This window comes from Dryobates pubescens, chromosome 29 (genome assembly GCF_014839835.1).
Source record: "Dryobates pubescens isolate bDryPub1 chromosome 29, bDryPub1.pri, whole genome shotgun sequence".
Classification (NCBI taxonomy): Eukaryota; Metazoa; Chordata; class Aves; order Piciformes; family Picidae; genus Dryobates; species Dryobates pubescens.
In genome coordinates, this window is record NC_071640.1 from 401,620 (window position 1) to 426,574 (window position 24,955).

The following is a 24,955-nucleotide window of genomic DNA, read 5'->3' on the forward strand; positions in this document are numbered from 1 at the left end:
CGGGAGGCGGAGCGGCGGCGCGCGGCCGCGGGCAGGCTTCCAGCCGGAGCGGAGCGGCGGCGCGCGGGGAGGGGGCGCGGGGCAGCCATGTCGCGGCTGCACCAGAGCAGGTCGGTGCCGAGCCCCCTCCTCTGCCCGCCGCTGCCGGCGGAGCGGGTGTGCCGGGGGGGGGCGGCGGGGCGCCGGTCACTTTATAACGGCCGCGGTTCCGCTTCCCCCAGGATCGCGGACTTCCAGGAGGTGCTCGGCGAACCCACGGTGGCTCTGGCCAAGCTCCGTGAGCTCTGCTTCAGCGGTGAGCGACCCCGGGAGGCGGCGGCACCGGCTCCGAGCCGGAGAGGGCGCTGGCTCCCGCCGCAGCCCTGCGGGGTGTCCGCCGGCGGTGCCGGGGGCCGGTGCTGCCCCGCGGGCCTCGGGACCTGCGGTCAGGCCCCAGGGGGTGCGGGGGCCGCCAAGTGCTGCGGGAGCTGTTGGGGGCGGGGGCCGGGGCCCGGGGCCGGGGCTGGCGGTGTGCTTTCAAACTCGGTCTCCGTCAGGCCGCAGCGGTCCCCGCTCGGCCTTCGGGCACAGCCACAACCATCCAGGCGAACTCCTTCCCCTCGCCGGGACGCGGCTGGGTTCCGCGGCTCCTGCCGTGCCCTGGCGCTTCACCTGCTCGCTCCCGGCGCTGTCTGCGCCGCCTGCCGCAGGCATCCTGCCCGTGGGAGGCGGCGGCAGGTTGGGCACCGCGGGTGAGCCGCGCTGGGAAAGCTGCTGGCCCCGGGCAGCGGCAGCGCTGCCCTGCCGCTGCCTGCCGGGGCCTCAGCAGCGCTGACCAGGCTGCCCCGTGCTCCGCAGGGATTCCCTTCGATGGAGGACTGCGCTGCCTCTGCTGGAAGGTGGGTGGCAGGGGGTGGTGCTGGGGGTGTCACCGGGGTGTCAGCAGGCTGCTCTTGTGTTTGTGCGTGGTGCTGGGGGCTGCTCAAGTACAGATGGTGTTTTGGGGCACTTAAAATCCCAAACAAAAGTAAATGCAGGGCTGAAGAGCCACTCCAGTCGGGCAGTAGCTTGTGGAGGTCAGCACTGGCACCAGCACAGCAGCATTCCCTGATACAGGGCAGCCTGGCTTCAGATGGCAGACGGAGCCTGGCTGCTCTTGCATGAGAACAGCCTTGAGCTGGGAGTGTGTTTCAGTCAGGTTTGCTATTGATCAGTCCCACAGATCTCTCTGTGCTGAAAACCAGTCCCTAAAATATCCCTGGCTGTTGCTTGGCACAGTACCAGGATTCTGGAGCAGCCTCCCAGTGTTTCAGAGCCGTTGTGGCTGCAGTTTGCTCATCTTGCTGGTCTAGTAGCTCGGTCTCCAAATGCTAACTGCTGTGCATCTGCCTTCTGTGCAGATCCTCCTGAACTACCTCCCGTTAGAGAAGGCCTTGTGGAGCTCCTTGCTGAAGAAACAGAGGTGAGGGCAGTGCTGCTTGCCCTTCTCTATCTAATGATACCTGCAAAGAGGGAGAGCACTTCCTTAAATAATTCAGCACCTTCCTGAGATGTTCTGGTGTGGAATGTGCTCTTCTGGTGGCTTGGGCTCTGCAGTGGAACTCAGCTGAAAGGAGACCCAGATGCCTTCTGTCTGAGCAGGGTGGGACAGAGAGTTCTGGCTGGGTGGTCCTGGGAACTTCTGCTTCAGTGCAAACTTTGCTTTTCTTCCCTAAGGGATCTGTATTCCCAGTTCCTGAAGGAAATGATTATCCAGCCTGGGATTGCCAAAGCCAACCTGGGTGTCTCGAGGGAAGATGTGACCCTGGAAGATCATGTGAGTGCAGTTAAACCTTTGTGCTGCAGAAAATCCTCTGGGCCACAAACTGTTGTGTGGAGCCTGGAGCTCTGGGCACCTTTTGGCTCAGCTCTTGGGCTGAGAGAACTTTGCTCTGCTAGCAGGAGGGATGGGTCCCAGGTAGCAGCCTGGTGCTTGTATCATGGTGGCCTCCAGTGTGACTCACTGGCAGAGCAGCAGGAGCTCTGCAGAGAGCAGTTTCCAGCTGTGAAATCCCTGCTCCCCCCTGGGGCCAGTGCCCAGGCTGTGGGCTGCGAGGAGAAGGGAGAGGCTTCCAGGGCTGTCTCCAGCAAGGGCTCCCTCCTGGGCAGCCAGCTCTGTGGGGGGACTTGGAGCAGGAGACTCAGGCTGGACTTCGGCAGGCCAGAGGCTGACCTGCTGCTGGTTCCTGCATCCCTTGGCTGCCCTCTCTGCAAGGGCTGTCAGGAGGGCCCCTGTGGGGGCAGGGAGCCAGGGGACCGATCAGAAGTCTGTAAAGTGAGACAGCTGCTGCCAGGGCTCCTCCTGACCACTGACTTCTCTGCTAGCCTGCAGTCACCTGGGAACTCCGCAGACCCAGTCTGTGACGTGCCACAGGCTGGCAGGGTGCAGAGCTCTTGTGTGGAGCTGGAGGGGGTGTGGGGGGAGGCTGGCTTTGGCTCGGTGGGCCGCTGGTCAGGTGCAGGGCAGGCTGCTGCTCCGCTGGGCACAGCAGTGCTGCTTCCTCAGTCTTCCCAGAGCTGGAGGTGTTTGTAGCTCCTGAGCACTGTGTGGGTGGTGGCTGCTGCCCTGGGCACAAAGAGCATCTGCAGTGTGCAGGCTGGCAAGGGCAGGATGCCCCCTTGGGGAGCAAAGCCGTTCAGGGGCAGGTGAGAAGGGGTTGGCAGTGTTGCCTTCTGCCTGCTGGCTCCTGTGCCCGGCTCGGAGCCGCGTCCTGCACGCTGGCCGAAGAGGCAGCACCAAACGGAGCTGTGGTGTGCTGGTGCCAGGGGGCAGCACCGATGGGCAGTCCCTGGGGGGGCTGTGACGTGCTGCTTGTCTGTGACCCTCCTGCAGCCTCTCAACCCCAGCCCAGACAGCCGCTGGAACACCTACTTCAAGGACAACGAAGTGCTGCTGCAGATAGACAAAGACGTCAGGTGGGCGAGCCCCGGGCCTGCCCCTGCCGGCTGGCACCCCCTGCCGCGCCCCTGGGACAGGCCCCGCTGACCCCCCGTGTCCCCCAGGCGGCTGTACCCCGACATGGCCTTCTTCCAGCGCCCCACTGACTACCCCTGCCTGCTGGTGCTGGACCCCCAGAGCGAGTTCGAGACCCTGCGCCGCCGAGTGGAGCAGACCACGCTGAAGGCGCAGCCTGTGGCGCGCAGCCGCAGCGGCCTGACCAACGTGAGGGCGCCGGGGGGCACGGGGGGCGAGGGCGCTCCCTGGGCTTTCGCTGTCCCCAGCTGTGTGGTGGGATGGAGGCCATAGCCCTGCACAGGCTGCCCTGCCCCACAGGCAGAGCTCTGGGGCTTCACTGCCTTTGGGCTGCCCACCTCCTCTGGGGGTTCCTGTGCTTTGAGAGCCGAGCTTGTCTCGTGTACAGAGCTGTGCCAGCTGGGTGCCCTGCCCCAGCCCTGGCCTTGCCTTGCCCTGCAGGTGAGCTCCCCTCTGAAGGCAGCTCCCAGCTCCCTGAGCGAGTACGAGGTGCTGCCCAACGGCTGTGAGGCTCACTGGGAGGTGGTGGAGAGGATCCTCTTCATCTATGCCAAGCTGAACCCTGGCATCGCCTACGTGCAGGGCATGAACGAAATCGTGGGGCCTCTCTACTACACCTTTGCTACAGACCCCAACAGTGAGTGGAAAGGTGAGAGGCTCTCAGCTGCTGGGGCCGGAGGCTGCAGTTAAACAGCTGGGGCCTGGCTGAGCTGGGGGCTATGGGGGAGGGCTCAGCAGGAGCTGGGGGTTTGGGGGAGGGCTCAGCAGGAGCTGGGGGTTTGGGGGAGGGCTCAGCCAGAGCTGGGGGTTTGGGGGGAGGGCTCAGCAGGAGCTGGGGGTTTGGGGGGAGGGCTCAGCAGGAGCTGGGGGTTTGGGGGAGGGCTCAGCAGGAGCTGGGGGTTTGGGGGGAGGGCTCAGCAGGAGCTGGGGGTTTGGGGGGAGGGCTCAGCAGGAGCTGGGGGTTTGGGGGAGGGCTCAGCAGGAGCTGGGGGTTTGGGGGAGGGCTCAGCCGGAGCTGGGGGTTTGGGGGGAGGGCTCAGCAGGAGCTGGGGGTTTGGGGGAGGGCTCAGCCAGAGCTGGGGGGTTTCTTGCAGAGCATGCTGAAGCAGACACATTCTTCTGCTTCACCAACCTCATGGCTGAGATCCGAGACAACTTCATCAAGAGCCTGGACGATTCCCAGTGTGGCATCACCTACAAGATGGAGAAGGTCTATTCTACCCTGAAGGAGAAGGATGTGGAGCTGTACTTGAAGCTGGTGAGGACCAAGTCTCTGAGCCTGTGGGGATGGGAGGAGTGGAGCTCAACAGTGCCTGTCAATGTCAGCCTGTCCTGTTCAGCTGTTCCTGTGCTTGGCTGCAAATGGTGAGGGGCAGGGAGGGCTCTGCCTGTAGGGCACAGAGACTCTTATCTGTGAGCTGAAACAGCCTCTCCTTGGGGCAGGCCTGGAGCAAGCTGACACAGCAGGGCTCTGCTCCCCTGCCTGCAAGCAAACAAAGGCTGCTGGAAAGCTGCCAGCCGAGAGCCCCAAGCGGCTTGGCCACGGTCCCTGCTCACCTGGGCTGAGGTGCAGCTGGGGCTGGAGGCTTTGTTCTCTTCCAGCCTTTTGCTGCAGGGTTCCTTGGGATCTGAGGTGACAGGAATTGTGTCTCTGTCTGGCAAAGCAGAGTGAAACACAACTCATCCCCTAGCACTTGTGCTGCCTCTGGCAGCACTGACTTCAGACCGCATGGAGACCATGCCAGGAGTAAACTTACATCCAGCAACCTGCTGCATGCTGCTCACCCAATTCTGTTCTTCCCCCTCCTGCCAGGGGCTTGGGGTGCCCTTGGCTGTTGTCAGCTTGTAGAAGACAGCTTTTGCTGAGAACATCTCCAGCTCTCAGGCCACTTAGTGGGGGAGAAAATGGATAACTGGGACATGACCTCCAGTGCTGGTGGTGGCTGATCCCATGGGGAGAAAGTAAACTGCTTACAGCTGGGATGGCAGGAAAAGGGCTTGGCCATGCAGCTGCTGCAGAGTATCAGCAGGATCCTGAGCATGTTTGGCCTTGGCTGGGCTCTCAGTCCCTGGTGTTGGACAGCAGAAAACAAGAGAGCCTGGGGCTGGAAGCGCTCAGGGTGTGAGCCCTCCTCTCTCTTTGTTTCTTTTCGTGACCAGTAAGCGCAGGGCTGGAGAGCAGAGGAAATCCTGAGCAAACAGCCCCCTGCTGAGGGGGAGGGCTGCAGCACTGCAGATAGTGCTGTTGGGATGGGGACTCCCAGGCCCCTCGGCAAGCTGAGGGGCACCGACAGAAGCGGCGCTGCCGTGCTCCCTGTGCGGGCACAGCAGTGCTGGCTGGAGGCCTGCAGCAGGGAGCCGCAGCCGAGGCCGCTGCCCGGAGCCTGCGGGGGGCCGGGGCGGGCCGGGGCGGGGGCGGGGGCGGTGCCCCGGCCGGGGCTCACTGCCTGCCCGGCGCCCCCCGGCAGCAGGAGCAGAACATCAAGCCGCAGTTCTTCGCCTTCCGCTGGCTGACGCTGCTGCTGTCCCAGGAGTTCCTGCTGCCCGACGTCATCCGCATCTGGGACTCGCTCTTCGCCGACGCCAAGCGCTTCGACTTCCTGCTGCTGGTCTGCTGTGCCATGCTGACGTGAGTCCCGGGCCCCTCTGCCGTGCTGACCGACCCCTGGGCCCCTCTGCAGCTGGCAGAGCCTGGCAGGGGTCGGGGCTGCTGCTGCTGTGGCGCAGAGCTGCCTGCGGCAGGCCGGGGCAGTCAGAGGCATCTGGGACCCTCTCCATCTTTCAGGCTGATCCGGGATCAGCTGCTGGAAGGAGACTTCACTCTGAACATGAGGCTGCTGCAGGTGAGGCTTCCACAGGAAGTGCCTGGCTGGAGAGAAGCACCCACTTCTGCTCCGTGCCTGCAGAGGGTCTGCAGGGCTCTCACAGCATGCTGAGTGCTGCAGCTGTGCACCTGCTCCAGCCTGCAGGGCAGCTCCCACAGCTGCAGGTTTATGTCCCCTGGTTTGCAAGCAGTGCAGTAGGCTCCAGCAGAGCTGTGGAGCCCTGTGAGTGTGGTCGGCCAGAGGCTGCTGGTTAGCTCTGGGAGCTCAAGGCTGAGAACCCTGCACTGCACAGCAGGGCACTGCACAGCAGGACACTGCTCTGGGCTGTGCAGGACACTGCTCTGATAAGGCACTTTGGCACTGAGAGCCCTTCAGCAGGCAGCTTGCTGTGCCCTTGGAGCACAGCCAGAAAGCACTGAAGGGTGCCCAGGCTGGGTCAGTTCCCAAGCAGGAAGTGTTAGCTGCTGAGGGAGTGACTGAGCCTGGCAGTGTTACAAGGGCCCAGGGTGCTGCTGTCAGGGCTTGTCCTGCCCCAGTGGAGCAGTGGCCAAGAGGCTCTGGGTGGTCACTTACAGCACTTTGCCTCTTTGGCACAGGACTATCCCATCTCAGATGTTCACCTGATTCTGAAGAAGGCAAAGGAACTTCAGGACTCCAAATAGTCCATGAGCCCAACAGAAGTGTCAGAGGAGCTGTGGGCCCAGGAGGTGTCCCCACACAGTGTGGTGCATTCCAGCTCCCAGTGATCTCTGCAGGGCTGCTGGCCACCCTGGAGCCTTCCTTCTACTCTATTTATTAGGTCAAGGACTGATGACTTCCCCATCTACTTGGGTCCTGCACTCCAGATCCTTCTCAAATCCCAGATGCCTCTGTGCTGCCCAAAGCAGCTCTTTGTAATTGTTTTAATGACTTTAAGGTTGGGGAGAAAGGAACCACCTGTGCACATCCCTGCAGCTACACATGGAGCAGTGCTGATGGGGAAGGGCCAGGCTGAGGCCAGTGGACTTGGATGAGTGAGCACAAAGGATCCAGTGGATTTTCATGGGTGAGCACAAAGGATCCTGCTGTGAACAGATGAGTTCCAGTGAAGTCACAGCCCCAGGATTCTTCTCCCTTGTGTCTGTACTTGGCCACCCCTGGCTGTGCAGAGACTGCCTCAGTTTGTGGTGGCTGCCATCTGACACTGCCAGGTCAGACTCCATGGCCTGGGAGAGAGGCCTTGAAAAGCTGAGATGGGAGGACAAGGCAGCAGCTGGTGGCTTTTGCACTGAAGCTGCCTGGATCCAGAGTTGCCTTAGCAGCAGGGGCTCCTGGAGAGCAGCCCTGGGAGGGCTTTCATCACTGGGTGGTTTGAAGCCTTACTACACACAGCCTTAGAGCAGGAGCTGCAGGGGGTCCTGGCACTGCTTTCCTGGCATTGAACTGAAGCCTGCCCAGCCACAGCCAGGCTTCTGAGCTAGAAGAAATGGGCACCAAGTCCCTGCCACGAGGACAGCTGTGGCACAGGGTCTGCCTGGGCCTGCAGAATGTTGCCCTGCACAAGCTCTGGTCAAGGGAGCCTTGGTGTTGTCTCTAGGACTTCCTGCCAGGAGGAGACATGGCTCAGGTCTGGCCTGCAAGCAGGAGTCCTTGTCTGGTGTGATCCCAGCTGCCTGCTGGGGCTGAGGCACTTTTTGGTGTCCTGGTCCTGTTGAGTCACAGCCCTGGGTCCAACACTTGTCCTTGTTGAGAGGGAGACTGCAGCTCAGAGTGGAGCAGGCTCAGGTGAACATCAACCTGGCAGCATCAGGCTGGTCAGGCACCTTGACCCTCAGAGGGAAGACCTGCCAGGGATGGGGGAACCCTGTCCAGCTTTGCCCTCTGTGCTGCCCCAGCTCCCCACAGCTCTTTGGTGCTGCACCTTGGGGTGTTGCTGAAGGTCAGTCTGGGTGAGACCTGCTTGAGCAGCTGCTGGCCTGGAATGGTCCTGGCAGGAGAGATGCTGTCAGCCTCCAGCTTTTTCCTGGGGTCCCTCCCTTCCCTGGAGGCCAGTTCCTGCCAGGCTGCTGTGAGTCCCCCAGAGGTGGCAGAGCACAGGTTGCTGCATGCTCTTCTGGCAGCCTTTGCCTCTTCAGAAGATGCTGCAGCAGCAGTGGTGCAGCCTGGGCCTGCTGCTGTGGTGGAGCAGCAGCACCTGAGGGATTAAACCAATCTGTAATGAATACCTGTGGCTGACTGTGCCCTCTCTGCTGCAGCCCTTCCTGCAGGGTAGAGTTTTCCTCCAGAGCCAGCAGAGCAGGACAGCTGTGTGCTGGCTGGGTGTCCTTCCTGCCTTCTGCTGAGCTGTTCCAGCTCCCTGCCCTCACCTGGCTACCCAGCACTGGGGGTCAGGAGTCAGAGCCAGCTGCTCGGCACGAAGGTGGAGCTGTGGGGTTAAATACTGAGGCCTCCCAACTGCTCTGAGTGCTGCTGTGGCTCTCTTGTACCACGAGCTCTGTCCTTTTTGGTGACTGGGGACACACATTCCTTTAGGCCAGGACTTTCTCCTTCCTTTAAGGGCAGATTTTGAGGGGAGAAATTTCCTGTTACTACCTTTTGAATCTCCTCACCAAAGTCCCTGGGTTCCCCAAAGGTTTTTGGTGGTGGTGTTGAGGTCAGACAATGTTTTTTCTGGTGCTCCCTGCTTTGAGGAGCTGCTGCACCTCAAAACATTTTCACCTCTGGTTTCTTTCAGCCCTTTCCTCTGCCAGGAGCAGCTAGGCTGGCTGGAGGGGCAGAGCTTTGGAGTTAGTCTGGGGTACTTGGGGACCCCTCGTTTTATAGATGCCTAAATGCAGCTCCTTGAAGGAGATTTTACACCTGGCTCAGGGGCAGGACAGAGCAGGGGAAGGGGCAGCTAGGGCACTGGGGGCTGGGGAGGATGGGGCTGCCCTGGGAAGGAGAGCCTGCACCCTGCTGCAAGGCTTGTGCTGGGGGCTAGGAGCAGCAGGACAGCAGGGATCAGATCGCTGGTGGTGGTCACTCAGGAGGCTGAGCTGGGAGGTTGAGGCCATTTGGGTTATTGACACTGAAGGCCAGGGGTGGCAATGGGGGTCTGGATCTTTGGCGGGGGCCTGCTTTCCCCTAACGACCGTCAGTGGCTGCTGAGCTGTTCAGAGCACTTCGGAGGTGCCTTTTCCGCGTGAGGGAGCCGGCAGCGCTGTGCACAGAGTTGGCAGAGCAAGGTAAGGGCAGCGCCGCCGCACCGAGCCTCTCGCCGTTGCTTTCAGACGCCGTTTGTACAGCGCTTCCCGGGGGCTCTGTGCACGTTCCGTGGGGCCCTGACCCGCGGGGGGCCGCGCAGCGCCGGGGCTGGGCGGGACCGAGGGGCTCCCAAGGGCCGAGCGCTGGAGCCGCCGGGCCCCGCCGGGAGGTCGCCGCCGGCTCCGGCTGCCGCGGGAGCCCTCGTGGCCGCTCCGCTCCTGTGTGCGCGGAGCCCCTCCCGCGCCGGGCGACAGCGACCTCCGGCCGCGCGGCGGCGCCCTCGAGCCCTCGCAGCGGCGCTGCCTCGGCCGTGACCTCGGGGCCGCCGCGGTCGGGGGAGCGGCAGCGCTCGGCCATGCTGCGGGGCCGGTGGTTGCGGGGCCGCTGGCTGCTGCCCGGCGCCTCGCTGGCGCTGGGCGCGGGGCTGGGCTCGGCCCTCACCGCTCGCCGCCGGCCCGGGCCCGAGCCCGAGCCCGAGGGGCTGCTGAGCCGCCTGCCCGTGGTGCCCGCCGTGGCGGCCGCCGGTCCGCCGGCGCTGCCGGGCTCGGGGCGGCCGGAGCTGACCAAGTACGGGCTGCCCGGGCTGGCGCAGCTGCGGAGCCGCCAGTCCTACGTGCTGTGCTACGACCCGCGGAGCCGCAGCGCGCTCTGGGTCATCGAGCAGCTCAACCGGGACAGCCTCAGCGGCGCCTCCGACCGCGCCGCCTGCGACTTCCAGGAGGACGATTCGGTGCACGAGTACCACCGCGCCACCAACGCCGACTACCGCGGCAGCGGCTTCGACCGCGGGCACCTGGCCGCCGCCGCCAACCACAAGTGGAGCCAGCAGGCGATGCGGGACACCTTCTACCTCAGCAACATCGCCCCGCAGGTACCGCGGCCCCGGGGCTGCGCCCGAGGGCGAACGGGGAAGGGGCTCGGGGCTGGAGGGCCGCAAAGAGATGCGGGGACAGGAGCGGCTCTGTGAGGCGCAAAGGCTGAGAGCCTGGAGAAGAGCAGCCCCAGAGGGCAGCTGAGCAATGCTCAGCAAGAGCTAAAGGCTGGGGGGCAAGAGGCTGGGGCCAGACTCTGTTTGGTGGTGCCCAAGGACAGGACAAGGGGCAGTGGGCACAAAGTAGAACCCAGCAGGTGCCAGCTGAACAGGAGAAACTTCTGTGGTGTGTGTGGAAGTGACAGTGGAGATCTCTTCTGGAAGGCACTCAGGGCACTGGGGTTACAGCACCGGTGGGTGTCAGCAGAAGGAAAACTGCCAGTGAGGGAGCTCCCCTCTGACTGACTTTGCTGTCTGACTGTGTTGCCAGAACCCTCATTTAAACCAGAACGCCTGGAATAACCTGGAGAAGTACAGCAGAAGCCTGACAAAGCACAACAAGAACGTCTATGTCTGCACAGGACCCCTCTACCTGCCCAGGTAAACACAGTTCCAGGCTGGCACCACGCTGGCAAGGTGCATCCTGCTGGGAAGAGGAAAGGAAGGCAGGCTGTGGGGTGCAGCCTGCCAGCTCCCCCCAGACAGGGAGGGTCTGCTGAGGTCCTGCTCGGGGGTGAGCCCAGCTGGCCTGCAGAGGTGGTGTGGAGATGTCCTTTCAGGCCGCGTTTGGTTCTCACTGACCACCTGGGGGAGGGTGGACTCCTGAGCTGCAGCACAGCCAAGGTGCTGTTGGCATGCTTAAGGCTCTGGTGGCAGCAGCTCTCTGGATTGCTGGGCTGAGAATGGAGTGCAGCCCCCTGCCCTGCACAGTAAAGCCTCTGGGGTGTTTCCCTGCTCAAGAGCACAACTTCACTTGCAGGCAGTGCTACAGGGCAGATGTCTCAGGCGGGGATGCTGCAGCAGGGAGGGCTGTGGGGCGGGGGCTGGCTCGGGGGGGATGCAGCAGCAGGCTGCAGGTGCCAGGGGCTGTGCTGTGCTGCAGGGCCGAGGCGGATGGGAAGATGTACGTCAAGTACCAGGTGATTGGGAAGAACCACGTGGCAGTGCCCACACACTTCTTCAAGGTGCTGATCCTGGAGAAGGAGGCAGGGGACATCGAGCTGCGCTCCTACGTGATGCCCAACTGCCCTGTGGACGAGCGGCTGCCCCTGGAGCGCTTCCTGGTGCCCATCGAGAGCATCGAGCGAGCCTCGGGGCTGCTCTTCGTGCCCAACATCCTGAAGAGAGCCAACAGCCTGAGAGCCATCACAGCCTGAGCCTCCCACGGCTGAGCACAGCCAGGGCCCCCAGGAAGGGGCTCAGCAGCCTGCCCCAGGGGAGCAGCTCGGGAGATGACAGCAGCCAGACCCTGCCCCTGCCGCCCCTGCCCCTGTCTCGTCTGCAGTGAAGGGCACACAGCAGCTCCTGCAGAAGGCTCCTGGGTGCTTGGCAGCATCATGAAGCTGCAGCCATGGCAGCTGGGGACAGGGTGGTGCTGGGTTGATGGTTGGACTTGATCCTGGAGGCCTTTGGCAGCCCTCCTGATTCTGATTCCAGGGCTAGCATTTGCCCCTGCAGTGTGGAGCTGCCCTGGAGCTGCTCCCTGGGGCTGTGTGGGGGAAGGCTTCTGAGCTCAGCAGAGCAGGGGACAGGCTGCTGCCTTCGTGTGGTTGTTGACCCTCAGAAGACAGTTTCAGCAGTAAAGCTTTGCACACCCACAGTGCTGGTTGTTCTCTCCACAGCTCCCAGGACCTCAGCAGGGTAGAGCCAACTTTTGCAGCTGCTTTCCTGCTGGACTCACTGCAGGCAGAGCTCAAGGCCTCTTCCTTGGAGCCTCTTCATAGTGCAGTGCTGGGGCCAGCCAGAGCTCCAGCCCCTCCTGCTCCTGGGAAGGATACAGTTGGGTGGGCTGGGGGAGTCAGGCTGAGACAGGAACTCAGTACAGGGATTAGGTTTTGACTTGAGGCTGAAGGCCAGAGGGCTCCAGAGGCACTGGGCCTGCAGGAGCTCTGGGCACCAAGTGCCCACTGTACACCAGGACTCAGGCACACAGGCTCCAAGGTTCCACTCTGCTTTATTGCCCACCCCAGATGTCCCAGCTGCCAAGGGACAGTGCCCAGCCCTTGGCCGGACCAGCAGGCAGGAGGGGGCAGAACTGCTGCCGACAGCAGCCAGCCCCTGCTGTGTCTTGGTGACTTGCCCAGCACTGGGGGTGGCAGCAGCCACTGCCAGGTCATTGAGGTCCTTCCCTCAGCTGTCCCTGGGCGTCCTCACAGCCTCCTCGAGGTGTGGTCTCAGTGCAGACAGGGAGATCAGCAGGGCCTCCTGCAACAGACCCAGCCAGAACTGCTCTGAGGAGCACCAGGCCAGCCAGGGGCTCTCTGAGGTGTCCCTGGAGGGGTGGCCTCTGGGCCACGTGCCACTGCCAGGGGCAGCAGCAGCCCTACCTCTGTCCGGATGGTTCTGCTGCCCTGGCCGGGACAAGTGTTCAGGTAGCAGTCAAAGAGGAGGCTGGGGTCAGTGACCTGCAGGTTTGGGTCCACATCAACCCCAGCTTCCAGGCCCTCGAGGCCGCCGAAGACAACGAGGGCATGCCTAGGGGAGACAGGACAGGCTGAGAGCAGGCTGGCTCCTGCCCCCTGCCAGGGCAGGTGCTGCCAGCCTCACCTGCAGAGCTGCTCCTGTGCCTCCAGCCCTCCAGGAAGGGAACTGGGGCTGCCCTGGGGCACTTCCCCCCAACTTCTCATGCAGAGGAACTGCCTTGGAGTACAGAGGAGCAGCAGAGCACAGGAGCAGTCTGCTGGGAAAGCAGCAAGGCCACAGAGCAGCTCTGCTGCAGGCCTCCCCAGGGCCAAGCAGGAGGGGCACAAACCTGAAGGAGGGCAGAGTGGCCTGGTCCACAGGGCTGCCCCGCTCCGAGGTGCCAATGGAGAGGTCGTAGCCCTCCTTGAAGGGGCATTCTGAGAAGACAGCACCTGGCAAACACAGCCTGGGGTCACTGAGGGGTCCTTGCCCACGCTGGGAGCCCCCCAGGAGACAGCAGAAGGAATTCTTTTTGTGCCAGCATCATTCCTCTTCCCTACAGCACTCCCTCACTGCAGGACCCTCTGGCACCTTCTCAACTGCAGGAGCTTTGCCTCAAAGCCCAGGTAGGTGCCAGGAGCCATCCCCTGACCACTGGCTGGGAATCTTCCCAGCAGATCCAACCAGTCAGAAGTGGGAAAAGGGTTTTGCAGGGCTCCTGAGCTGTCTCTGCTGCCTTTGTGTCCATGAGCAGGAGGCAGAACCTCATCTGCTCCAGCATGGACTTGGTGCAGTGGTGAGCAGGGGCACAGGGCAGCGCTGCCAGTGGCTGGCTGGGGGGATTCATGACCCTGGCTTTAGCCCTTGGCTCTGCAGAGTGCCCCTGCTAAGACTGCCACGGGGCCCATTCCTGTGTGCTGAGCCACCCTGGGAGCTGTGTGGAGGCCCAGCAGGAGCAGAGCAGGTCCAGCACTCACTCAGGCAGGAGGCCAGGCGGACGCTGTAGCCCCAGTAGAGCCCCGAGGCTGCCCGGGGCCGCTGCGAGGACACCACGGAGCCCTTCCTCACTCTGCATTCTGCAAGGCAAAGAGGTGAACAGCTCCTGGGCTCCCCCACTGCAGGCTGCCTTTGACCAGACACCTCCAGCAGCTTGTCCTGGGGCAGGGTCCTGACTTGCTGTGCCACCAAGAGCTGCCCTGGGAAGCCGGACAGCATCTTTGGGCTGCTCAGTGCTGGGCAGAGCTGGCAGCTCCTGGCAGCTGGCTAGGGAGGGGTGCTGAGGGTGTCAGCAAAATGGTGTGGGGGAGCACAGGGACATGCAGAGCTCCTCTGAGGGCTGTCAGCCTCGGGAGCAGCTCCTGCAGCACTGCAGCCCCCGGGTGCCAGGGCAGCAGGGGCTCACCTGGCTGCTCAGGCTCCAGCTGCACGGTGACTCGCAGGCCAGGGCTCAGCTGCCTGTCGATCTGCACCTCCTGCAGGGAGACTCTGCTCAGCCTCAGCCCTTCTGCAGCTGCTGGGGGAGGTGGGGATGGGGGGAGGTGGGGACAGCCATACCTTCCTCATCCCACAGTTCACAAAGGAGCCTCTCTCCGACTTGCTTGGCCTGTCCAGCACCACTCCCTCCCGGTACAGGGACTCCTCCTCCAGCCGCATGTGGTGGGGGGTGTCCAGGGGGTTGAGGAGCCCTGGCACAGCACACATGGAAACAGCTGCTCAGGAACAGAGTCCAGCTGCTCCCCTGCCCCCTCCTGCTCTGCTCCAGCAGCTGAGCCCCTGGCCTGCACTGGCAGAAGTTGCTCAGCTCTGTGCATCCCCTGTGAAGCAGGAGCCAGGGCTCAGGGGGGCAGTGCCTGGGGACAGAGGCAGCTGAGTGGTTACCTGCAAACTGCAGATCCTCATGCTTGGGAAAGAAGGATTTCCTCAAGTACCTGATGTCAGAAAAGGGTGAGATGTGCAACCAGCTGTTGCTGTGGACCTCAAGCCTCAGTTCTAGCTAGCCCTGTTCTGACTCCAAGGAGCTGGGTACAGAGCAAATCAAGCTTAGCTCCCTGGAGTCCCTGAGCTGCCTCTGATGCAGCATGCAGCTTGTGTCCTGCATTCACTGCTCACAGCTAAGCCTCAGAACCAGACAAGAGAGGAGGTCCTGGGTCCCTGCACAGCTGTGCACTACAAAGTGTTTGGCCTCTGCTCCTATAGCCTCTGGGGCATGAGCTACCCACAGGTCAGTTCTGCTGCTGGTGTGCTGCAGTCTGGCCACCGTGGACTTACTGAGGGCACTCCAGGTACTGCAGGATCCGAGCCAGCTGCACGCAGGCCTTGCCTTTCCTCCCAATGCCTCTGAAGTCCCCTTCCACCGTCCTGAAGAGGAAGAGCAGCCAGTGACCCCAGCAGGAGGCTGCACAGCCCCACATGGCCAGGCCTGCATCTGGAGGCAGCAGCACCTCCTGCACTGCTGGGGAAGGAGTGGGGCTCAGCCCTGCCCTGCAGCCCCCCGCGGCTCTCTGCTGCTCCCAGCCTAGCGAGGCTGAAGGCACAAGGAGCAGCCAGGAAACCTGAGCGCAGCACGGGGGCTCCTCCTTACTTCGCCCCCTCTCCGTCCTCGTCGAACACCACGACCTCATCCACGCTGAAGATGGCACAGGCCCGGGCGATCTGCCCGGCCAGGTAGGTGCGGAGCTCCAGGGACTGGGCATTGTTCAGGATGGAGCCCGGCAGGGCCACGCTCAGCGTTGGACGGGGGGCTGGGGAGCAGAGCCAGCGGCAGTCAGCTGCAGCCTCTGCTCCTCAGCTTTTCCTGAGAGGTTTTCCCCTCGGGAAGGTCTCTCCCGCAGCGTGTCCCCAAGAGCTGACCTGGAGCCCCCCAAGAGCTGACCTGGAGCCCACCCGCGGAGCGAGCCTCACCTTTCCTATCCGCACCCAAGTTCTCTCCACTCCCTCCCCCCGGCCTCCCTCACGGCTCCACCACCTTTATCCTTCTCCTGCTTCTCCGCGGGTTTCTCCGCTGCCTTCTCGGCCAGCTCCCGCATCCGCTGCTTTTCCAGCTTCTTCAGCAATTTCTTTTCCCTCCATTTTTTCTTCTCCGCTTTCCCTAGAATGACAGCGGCGCCTCGCTTTAAACAACGAGCCGTGACCGCTCGCACCGGGGCTGCGGGGACGCTCAGGGTTGGCTTCTACCCGGTCCGAGGACTCTGCCGCAGCTGCGCCCCGGTTCTGCCGCCCGCCCCCAGCCCCGCGGGACCTGGCCTTACTCTCCTGACTCCAGCGCCGCCACTCCGCCTTCCCCTCCAAAGCCTGCGGGAGGCAGACAGCTGTTACCGCCGGGCTCCACTCAGGGACCGCTCCCGGTACCGGGGCAACGGCCGCGGCCCCCCGCGCCCACCTGCACCTCCTTGCGCCGCTTGCCCGCGCCGCCCTCCGCCATCTTGCGACTGCACCACGCGGCCTCTCCCTTCGCTGTGCTGATTGGTCGGAGGGCGACGGCGTCCGCCCAATGGGGGCGGGGGCTGGCGTCACGTGAGCCAAAGGCCGGGCTATTGGCGCAGCGCTTAAGTCAGCGTTCGGGTTATCAAGCTAAGCAGGGCTCGCCTCGTTCTGCAGCGGGATGGGCGACCCTCGCTGGCGGCTGCGGGCGTCCCCAGTTTCTCCAGGGGGAGGGGCCCCGGCAACTGTGTGGCTGCAGGAGCGCCGCGCGTGCGGCGGTGAGTGGGGGGCTGTGCCTTGCGGGGTGTGTCAATAACCTAATCCCGTGGTTCTTTGCCTGCAGCTCTCCCAGCAGCTGCGACTGCAAAAGGCTCTTCACCGGCACCCAGCCCCTGCGGCCCTGCAGGCATCGCCCGTGGCGAAGGCAGGAGGGGGCCGTTTGCCTCCTCTCCCGCGAGTCGGTGCAGCTCGGGCCCCATCAGGGTCGGCGCCACCGGCTGCAGCCCCACACCAAAACCTGCAGAGCTGCTACCCTGAACCGCGTGGCCAAGCAGCCACCCCCATGGGACACAGGCAGCAAGGGAACCACACAGCCCCATGGCCCTGCCTGCGGCAGGCAGCCCCTGCCCTGCCGCTTGGGTCCAGGCTCAGTCCAGACTGCCCCAGAGCCACCTCTGGGAACGCTGCTGGCGTCGCCCCCAGCCCAGCGAGTGGGGGGCTGCAGGGGCCAGCAGCAGCAGGAGCAGCCCAAGGCTGCTGTCCTCACCCTCCTGCCGCTGCCTGAAGGTTTTGCTGTGCCTGGGCAGCGCTGCCAAGCCCCAGCAAAGTGCCAGGGTGGTGTGGGGGTGCACAGGGAAGGTTTGGCAAGGGCCAGGCCATTTCTGAGCACTGTTTCCTGGGGAGAAGCTGCTGCTGAGTCTGAGGTCACCCTCCTGGAGAGGCAGAGAATAAACCCAGAGGAAGCATTGTTACTTAAGGGGCACAGCACCTCCCTGGGTTTGTAATTCTCAGGATTTGCAAGAATCAGCCTTCCAGCAGGCAGTGGCAGTGCACACAGCCACGGTACCCAGCACGGCCTCAAAGGTAGGTCCTGAGGAATCTCTTCAGAAGATGGTGGTGGAAAAGTCCCCAGGAGCCAGCCTCACCCTTTCTGCAAGGAACAGCCAAATCCATTTCACAGCAGCAGTGGCCTCCACAGCCTGGGCCTGGCAAACCTCTCAGCCAAGTCTGGCACAGGACACAGCTGGGAGCACAACACCAAGGAGGGATCAAAGTCTGCAGCCAAGCAAAGGAGGAGGCAGCAGCAAGGCCCAAGGAGAGCCTGGATCCCTCTGCAGGGCACTCAGGGGCTGCTCTTCTCCTGCTTCCATGCTTGCAGTATGTTGTTTGCTGCCTTCAGAGTGGCTTCCTCCTGAACAAAGAGCAGAGGTTTGGGCAATGAGTGCTGCCCACCCCCTGCCCCCTTCCCTGCTGCCAGGGCCTCACCTTGGCGAAGCAGAAGCGCAGGAAGTGGCTGTAGCTGCCCTTGTGGGCATCACAGAAGAAAGCTGAGAGTGGGATGGCAGCAAGGCCCTGGGCACAGGGAGCAGGTGGAGGTCACGGCTCTGAGGCTGCCATGTCCCTGCCTGGGAGAAGCTGCCCGCCCCAGGCACCCTCCTGCCAGAAGCTGCTGTCTCCTGTGAGCACAGCCAGCAGGGAGGGCACAGAGCCACCCAGGGGGAAAGGGCCAGAGGCATTCACCTTGTTCTTGACCATCCACTTGGCAAACCTGGAGTCGTAGGGCTCCTCGGAGCTGGGGTCCTCAGGGACATCAGACTCTGCAGAAGCACAGCACCCAGGGGTGGGGGCTGCTGCTGGGGGCCTCAGCCAAGCCCACAGCCTCTGGGAGCTCGGGTGGGGAGCACACAGTTGCCCCTCCTGCTCTGGGGGTGCTTTCCCCCACCACAGCCCTGCCTGGGCAGAGCCTTGGCTGTGGCACTCTGGGACTCACTGAACTGGGAGATGTCTGCCACCAAGAAGTAGGTGCCCTCGGGCACGATGGGCTTCATGCCCACCGCAGCCAGGCTCTGCACCAGCCAGTCCCTCTTCTGCTGCAGCTCCCTGGGCAGCTGCACAAAGTAGCTCTCTGCCTTCCCGTAGAGCTCAAGCTCCCTCTGGAAACCCTGAGCCACAGCCTCCTGCATGGGGGAAGCAAGGTGGGCAGCTGGGGGGTAAACGAGGTGGGGAAGGGGTGTGGCGTGGCAGGGCATGTTTTGGGGGGCTGATCAGGGCACAGCAAGGTGTGACAGGTGAGGTTGGCCCTGCTGAGCAGCATCTCCTCAATCACCGTGCTGGAGAGGGGCAACTCTGCTGGAGAATGGAGTCTCTGTTCCCACCACTGAGCCCTCCGCCCCCAGCCCCTCCACATGGCCTCTGGGTGCAAAGCAAGGAGCATCCCCCGGGCAAGCTGAGCTCTCCCCTCCCCCTGGGCATGCGGTGACCGCAGGGAGGGGCAGAAGGGACCCCACTCCCCCCCTCAGGGGGCTGCAGGCAGCTGCCCTACCTGCGCGGCCGTGGCGCAGTGGTACACAGAGTTCTGGTGCACGGTGCGGAGGTGCCGCAGCAGCCGGTCGGGGCCCAGCGCCCAGCCCACCTGCGGCCAGCACGGGGGAGAAGGTGCTGAGTCCCCAGAGCTGTGCTCCGACCTCATCCAAAGGCACAGGGGGGGGGAGGCCGCGGGGCGCAGTCACCTTCCAGCCAGTGACGCTGAAGGTTTTCCCGGAGCTGCCGACGGTCACCGTGCGCTCCCACATCCCCGGCAGGCTGGCTGGCAGCGACAGAGACAGCACAGCTCAGCTGCTGGCACCTGCTGGCAGCTCCCTGCCCGCCCAAGCTGGGCTCTGCACAGCGCAGCTTGCAGCTGGGCGAGCCCCAAAGCACAGCAGCAGCAGGCAGCAGGCTTCTCAAGAGCATCTCTCGGCAGTGCAGGGTTTGTGCCAGCCCCAGGGGCTCCCAGGGGTGCCAGGCACCAGCACCCTGCCAGAGGGAGAGCAGGCCTCCCAAGTCCTGTTGAAACGGATGTCCTCAAACTGGAGACACCCAGAAAGCTCAGAGCTTAGGAAACACAGGACACAAATCGGCGTCAGTGGAGCCAGAGGGCTCCTGGCTGTGAAGCCAGCACTGCTGCAAGCCGAGCTCCTGCCTTGGAGGCTCTCCCAGCGGGGAGAGCGCCCAGGGCACTGCAGGGGACCCCAGGCGAGCCAGCGACTCCCTCCCTGCGGGTGCTGCTCCCAGCGAAGGCTGCCGGCACCGCCCGGCCGCTCCGTACCGATGCGGAGGTGCTGCCGGCCGTCGTACACCAACCACTCGTAGACCTCATCGCTGATGCACAGCGCTCCGTGCCGCTCGCACAGCGCAGCCACCAGCTCCAGCTCGCTGCGCCCGAACACCTGCGGCGAGCAGCGCAGCCCTCAGCCCCTGCCTGCCCTCAGCCCTGCCCCTCAGCCCCTGCCTGCCCTCAGCCCTGCCCCTCAGCCCCTGCCCCTCAGCCCTGCCCCTCAGCCCCTGCCTGCCCTCAGCCCTGCCCCTCAGCCCTGCCCCTCAGCCCCTGCCTGCCCTCAGCCCTGCCCCTCAGCCCTGCCCCTCAGCCCTTGCCTGCCCTCAGCCCTGCCCCTCAGCCCCTGCCTGCCCTCAGCCCTGCCCCTCAGCCCTGCCCCTCAGCCCCTGCCTGCCCTCAGCCCTGCCCCTCAGCCCTGCCCCTCAGCCCTGCCCTCAGCCCCTGCCCCTCAGCCCTGCCCCTCAGCCCCTGCCTGCCCTCAGCCCTGCCCCTCAGCCCTGCCCCTCAGCCCTGCCCCTCAGCCCCTGCCTGCCCTCAGCCCTGCCCCTCAGCCCTGCCCCTCAGCCCCTGCCTCTCCGCAGGGGCCGCACCCCCTTCCCGGCCACGTTCCCCGGGCTGGGCAGCGCTGGCCGCCGTGGTCTGCCCGGGCGAAGCCCCTGCTGGCACAGCAGAGTGGGCTTCAGCGTACCAGGGGAGCAGGCACGGCCCGCGGTGCTGCAGGCACTGCCCGGGCCGCAGGCAGCTGGAGCCACGGCCACAGCGCTGCCGGGCTGGGGCAGCTGCAGCCCCCAGCTGCCCCCAGGGGTGGGCCCGAGGCACTACCTTGCCCAGAGGGTTGTTGGGCGAGTTCAGGACGATGGCTTTCGTCCGACTGCTGAACTTCGAAGCCAGCTCGGCCGGGTCCAGCTGCCAGTCCGCACTGGACATCAACCTGCCAGCCTCTGGAGCAGCCTGAGAGCACAGGGCAGGAGCTCAACTGCTGTGCTGCTCTGCACAGCGCTCACCACCCCTCTGCCCTCCTCGTGGCTCTGCTGCAGCCACTCACCGGCCGGAGTGGGACGAACACGGGGGTGCCCCCAGCCATCCTCACCATGGGCTCATAGCAGTCGAAGAAGGGCTCGATGATGACCACCTGCAAGAGAGGGACAGGGCAGCACCCCAGGGGCCCTGCACAGACCTTACCTGGCAGGTGCAGAGGGCACACAGGCAGTGGCAGGGAGCAGGGACATCGCTCAGGACAAAAGGGCTCTGCTGCCTCGTGCAGAAAGGAGAATTCCTTGGGAAGCTGAGGCACTGGGAACGGGGACAAAGCCTCTTCTGCTCTGCAAGAGGGCTGTGAAAACCTGCCCCTGGCAGAGCACAGCCAGGGAGGGCTGCTGGGGGAAGGCTGCCTGTGCACCAAGCCCAGGGCTGGGCTCACCTCATCCCCTTCCTCCACGAAAGCCTGGAAGCAGCAGAACAGGGCCTGGTAGGCTCCCACGGTCACCATCACATCGGTCATGGGGTCCAGCTCTCGTCCCAGCAGCTTCCCAAAAAACTGGGCTAGGACCTTCACCAGAGGTGGGTGCCCCTGTGGGGGGGGAGGAGGGGTGGCAATTGGGTGGCAGAGCTGAGCCCTTGGCGGGGGCCCGGGCAGCCCAGCAGCCTGCAGCCGAGCGCGCAGGGAGCGCCGCCCGGCCCGGCTGCCTTGGGCACCCTGCTGCAGCTGGGTGCCACAGCACCAGGGAGGCAGCCTGGGCTGGATGGCAGCCACAGGGCGATGGAACCCGGCACCAGTGGTGCAGGGGCAGAGCTGAGGGGGGCTGTCCACGCACGAAGGCTCGGGTGTACTGGTGCAGCATCTGGTCCTCCCCACTCAGCGCTCTCACGAAGGCCTCCTTCAGGAAGTCTGGGGGGGGGAAGTCAGGGAAGCCCTGGCCCAGGTTCACCTTGGAGTAGGTGGCAGCCAGCTTTACAAACTCCACCCTGGAGAGAAGAAAGAGCAAGAAAGACAAAGCAGTTACAGAGGCCTGGGCAGCTGCTGGCACTGCAGGCCAGCACCCCGTGGGCACTGAGCGAGGTTGGGTCCTCCCTGGGGATGGCACCAAGCAGAGGGCATCTCAGACCCCTTCCAGTTAAAGCAAGGCTGAGCTGCTGCTGCACTGGGGGCTGCTCTGGAGGGAAACAGCTGTGGCTCAGATGTGGGAGCTGCTGGGGCCACGCTGGGGGATGGAGAGCAGTGCCCAAGGTGCACACTGATGGAGTATGATGCACTGCAAGGTGCTCCCAGCTGCCTCCCCGGCACACCTGGGAGCACACAGTGTGAGCAGCAGGCTCAGAGCTGTGCCAGGGTGGCAGCCCTGCCCTGATGTGCTCCTAAAGGATGGGATGGGATAGGATGGGATGGGATAGGATAGGATAGGATAGGATAGGATAGGATAGGATAGGATAGGATAGGATAGGATAGGATAGGATAGGATAGGATAGGATAGGATAGGATAGGATAGGATAAACCAGGCTGGAAAAGACCTTTGAGATCATCAAGTCCAACCTCTAATCTAATCTGATCAACTCAACCATGGCACCAAGTGCCCATCCAGGCTCTTCCTAAACACCTCCAGGGATGGGGACTCCACCACCTCCCTGGGCAGCACATCCCCAGGGCCAATCTCTCTTGCTGGGAAGAACTTCTTCCTCACCTCCAGCCTGAACCTCCCCTGGCACAGCTTGAGACTGTGTCCTCTCCTTCTGTCACAGGTTGCCAGGCAGCCAGGGCAGGCTCTGCTGCTCCGTGCTGGGGGCAGCTCCTCTTTGGTGTTAGGCTGCCTGGGCCCACAGATTCCCCCAGCCAGATGTTCTGCTTAGCCAGATACCCTCTGAACTCACCAGATGTTCTTATCTATGCCCTCCAGCCTTCGAGCTTGCACTGCCCTGGACATCTTTGCCTGCCAAGAGACAGAAAATGAGTTTGAATGGCAACAGGGTCCTGGCAAAGCAGACACAGCCCCCCAGGTATGTCCCCCACAGACGGGGGTGAGCCCTGCAGCACTGCCCCACGGGGTGCTGCTCACTAACCCTGGGGCAGGAATGTCGATGCACCCTTGCCAGGGTGGGGGGCAGGTACCAGCCCTCCTCCCAGGCTCAGCCCCCCACTCACCTCTGCTGTCCCCAGAGGGCTGCCCCAGGCTTTGAGAGGTGCCCCACACAATTCCTTAGATTCTCAGCCTCAGCCCTAGGGACCTCTGCAAAGAGCTTGCCAAGGAGCTCTGCTTCAGAGGGCAGGAGGTGGACTCTGCCCAGGAGCCAGGCAGGCAGCCAAGGACAAGCAGAAGTTGCTGCCTCTCTGGCTCCAGAGCCACACTCCTCTCCCCCAGGCCCCTGCTTTGCTCTTTCTGCACAAGCTGATGGATGTTATGGCCAGCAAGACCCAGTGCCTGACCTGATTTGGATGGGAGTAGAAGGATTTGTGGCTTGGGAGTTAAAAGGCAGCTGGAGGTGAAACATTAGAGCCCCAGCACTGCTCTGCTGCAGCCAGGCAGGGCAGCTGAGTGCAGGTGTAGAAGGCTTGGTGGCCACAACCTTCCACCACTACTCCCAAGGACTCTGCAACCCAGAAGGCTTTAGTAGAAGAGACCATGAGGTGAGGTGACCCCCATGAGGTGAGGTGACCCCCAGGCAAGGAGCTTGCTCCTGCATGAAGGATCTTGCTCTTGCTTATGAGACACCACCTGGAAATGAACTGGGACAGAGGAGACTGCACCAGTGTGGCTTTTTCTGAGCCTCTCTGCCATGCTGCCAAGGGCAGCTGGTGCCAGGCAGGGCACTCCATACCTGGCTGGGGTGGGAGCTCCCTGCAGTGCTGTTCTTTGTCCGCAGTGAGAAGTGGCACAGAGAGGGCACCGCTCTCCTGAGCATGCCACGGCTCCTGCTGCCCCACGCCTGCGGGCAGGGACTGCCTGCAGCAGCACAAAGCAAAGGGTGAGACAACTGCCCCATGGCTGCAGGGGCAGAGAAGCCCTCCCTGCACCCGGGGCCAGGGCAGGCCCTGACCCACGGCCGTGGTGCAGAGGGCAGGAGCTGCCCTGTGATGCCAGGCAGCGCTGGCACTGCACTTTGTGCCCGTGGCACACACAGGGGCAGCATCACAAGGGCAGCCATGGCTCCTGCCGCCTCTCTAATTGCAGCCCCCCCTGCTTTCCTCTGCTCTGTGGGCAGTGGCACTGGCACCAGGGAGAGGGCATCCTCTGGAGGTCAGCATTCACCAGCAGCTCCCCATCGAGTTTCACTGACCCCAGGTACCTCTTGCCCCTGCTCTTCCTCCCCTGCAGCACCTCCACCTTCCTCTCTCATGGGGCTGTTTGCACACCTTGGCTCTGGGGGCTGCCAAGCAAAACAAAGTGCCCCTGGGGACAGGGGCTGGGCAGTCCTGCTCCACACAAAGCCTTTTCTCTTCCTTCATCCTCTTAAGGTTACAGGAAACAAAACTCAAAGCAGCAAACCTTCGGCCTCTCAGCTGCTACAAATTTTACTCTGACCAACAAACTGTCAGCTTCCACCTCCAAGGGGCTTTGGTGTTTCACGGCTCAAAACAAATCCAGTTCTGTGCCTGATGTGTTTGTTCCTTCACCTCAGGTCCCCCCTGAGCATGCAGCATTTGAGCTAAAGCAAGTTAATGTCTTAGGCACTCAAGATAAAGGCAGTGAGTCTGGAGGGCCTGTGCCCAGCCATGGCTCCATTCACCTGCTGCCAAGAAGAGACATTAAAGCAGGTGTGAAGCTGCCCAGCCCCAGGTAAGTTCCCGGTGCTGCTAGGTGCACCTCCATGGGAGTCCCTGCTGCCAGCTGACCCAGAGACACTGCAGAGCTCTTTGCCCAGGTGGGAAAAGCCAGCACCAGCAGAACGCTGCTCAGGACTGTCAGATATCCACTGTGCCCCTGACAGCTGCCTGCTGGGGACAGGCACTGAGCTGTGGGGGAGCACTGCTTTGGGATGCCAAGCAGGTGGGACTGGACCAAGGGGACCAACCCTGCAGGTGACAAGGTGCAAGTGTGGCAGCGAAAAAAGAGCTCTGCTGGCTTGCAGAAAGCAACAGAGCTGTGTCCGAGCTGTGCACAGGGCTCCTGCACGGAGCCAAAGGCAGCACTGGGGTCAGGGTGGGCTCTGCCACAGGTCCCCAGCCCTGGAGAAGCTTTTGGAGCCGGTGAAAGGCCCAGGGAGCCCCTCGCTGGTTGGGCACTTCAGGCTGTGCAGTGCGTGGGGCGCGGGGGCACCTCTGGCCCTGGCAGGGTGACCAGGACAGAGCACACCGAGGCTCTGGGAGGCGACCGCTGAAAGGTCACCGCCGGGACCGGTCACTCGCCCCCTCCTGCCCTCCAGCCCAGGGGCACCAGCCACCTCCCCCCGTCCCAGTGCTCCCCAGGGACCCGCCCGGCGCTGCCCAGCCCGACCGCTCGCCGGTGCACCCCTAGGGAGCTGGGGACAGGGCTGCCCCCGGACCCGTCGCCCCGCGGGGTGCCAGCCCACAGCGGGAGCAGCGGCGAAGGCAGCGGCAAGCGCGGACACGCAGGCACAAGGCAGCCCCAGAAGGGAAGGGGTGAAACCCACCTACATCAAGCTGGGCCAGGCCGCCCGGCGCGGGGAGAGGCTGGCACGGCCGCCCCGGCTGTCCCCGCACCCATGCTGCCCTCCCCGCCCCGGCGGGCGGCGGCCGCAGCTTCCTGGGCGGAGCTTGCCGGGGCGCAGCGGCGGCCGCGGGGGAGCGCACCGGG

At 63.7% G+C, this 24,955-nt stretch overlaps 3 protein-coding genes across 3 annotated transcripts; 2 read left to right on the forward strand and 1 right to left on the reverse strand.

The window, feature by feature from the left end:
• The first annotated feature begins 6 nt into the window (after positions 1–6).
• TBC1D13 (TBC1 domain family member 13) lies at positions 7–6,567 on the forward strand. The gene is made up of 12 exons (XM_054174439.1): positions 7–110; positions 222–295; positions 838–878; positions 1,380–1,441; positions 1,696–1,795; positions 2,852–2,934; positions 3,022–3,181; positions 3,434–3,641; positions 4,087–4,250; positions 5,461–5,621; positions 5,778–5,835; positions 6,414–6,567. The coding sequence occupies exons 1-12, from the start codon at positions 88–90 to the stop codon at positions 6,477–6,479; spliced, it is 1,200 nt and encodes a 399-aa protein (XP_054030414.1). The 5' UTR covers positions 7–87; the 3' UTR covers positions 6,480–6,567.
• Positions 6,568–9,385: 2,818 nt separating this feature from the next.
• Positions 9,386–11,318, forward strand: ENDOG (endonuclease G). The gene is made up of 3 exons (XM_009896234.2): positions 9,386–9,910; positions 10,341–10,450; positions 10,953–11,318. Exons 1-3 carry the CDS (start codon positions 9,395–9,397, stop codon positions 11,224–11,226), a joined length of 900 nt encoding a protein of 299 aa, XP_009894536.2. The 5' UTR covers positions 9,386–9,394; the 3' UTR covers positions 11,227–11,318.
• Positions 11,319–12,011: 693 nt separating this feature from the next.
• On the reverse strand, positions 12,012–23,143 carry LOC104296432 (uncharacterized). The gene is made up of 24 exons (XM_054174164.1): positions 23,019–23,143; positions 22,074–22,132; positions 21,023–21,173; positions 20,629–20,778; positions 20,254–20,340; positions 20,031–20,159; positions 19,200–19,320; positions 18,622–18,698; positions 18,435–18,524; positions 17,883–18,069; positions 17,633–17,709; positions 17,378–17,464; positions 17,243–17,303; positions 15,721–16,002; positions 15,435–15,560; positions 15,054–15,213; positions 14,741–14,830; positions 14,351–14,400; positions 14,027–14,157; positions 13,875–13,944; positions 13,450–13,548; positions 12,822–12,924; positions 12,397–12,544; positions 12,012–12,274 (listed from the first exon to the last, which is right to left on the reverse strand). Exons 1-24 carry the CDS (start codon positions 23,100–23,102, stop codon positions 12,200–12,202), a joined length of 2,694 nt encoding a protein of 897 aa, XP_054030139.1. The 5' UTR covers positions 23,103–23,143; the 3' UTR covers positions 12,012–12,199.
• Between the last annotated feature and the right edge of the window lie 1,812 nt (positions 23,144–24,955).

Coding starts and splice junctions, on each gene's coding strand:
- TBC1D13 (XM_054174439.1), top strand. CDS start 88: ATGTCGCGGCTGCACCAGAGCAG. Junction 296..837: donor CCGTGAGCTCTGCTTCAGCG/GTGAGCGACCCC, acceptor CGTGCTCCGCAG/GGATTCCCTTCGATGGAGGA. Junction 5,622..5,777: donor GTCTGCTGTGCCATGCTGAC/GTGAGTCCCGGG, acceptor TCCATCTTTCAG/GCTGATCCGGGATCAGCTGC.
- ENDOG (XM_009896234.2), top strand. CDS start 9,395: ATGCTGCGGGGCCGGTGGTTGCGGGGCCGCTGGCTGCTGCCCGGCGCC. Junction 9,911..10,340: donor TCAGCAACATCGCCCCGCAG/GTACCGCGGCCC, acceptor CTGTGTTGCCAG/AACCCTCATTTAAACCAGAA. Junction 10,451..10,952: donor GGACCCCTCTACCTGCCCAG/GTAAACACAGTT, acceptor GCTGTGCTGCAG/GGCCGAGGCGGATGGGAAGA.
- LOC104296432 (XM_054174164.1), bottom strand. CDS start 23,102: ATGCTCAGGAGAGCGGTGCCCTCTCTGTGCCACTTCTCACTGCGGACA. Junction 17,710..17,882: donor GGCAGACATCTCCCAGTTCA/GTGAGTCCCAGA, acceptor GTGCTTCTGCAG/AGTCTGATGTCCCTGAGGAC. Junction 13,945..14,026: donor TGAACTGTGGGATGAGGAAG/GTATGGCTGTCC, acceptor GTCTCCCTGCAG/GAGGTGCAGATCGACAGGCA.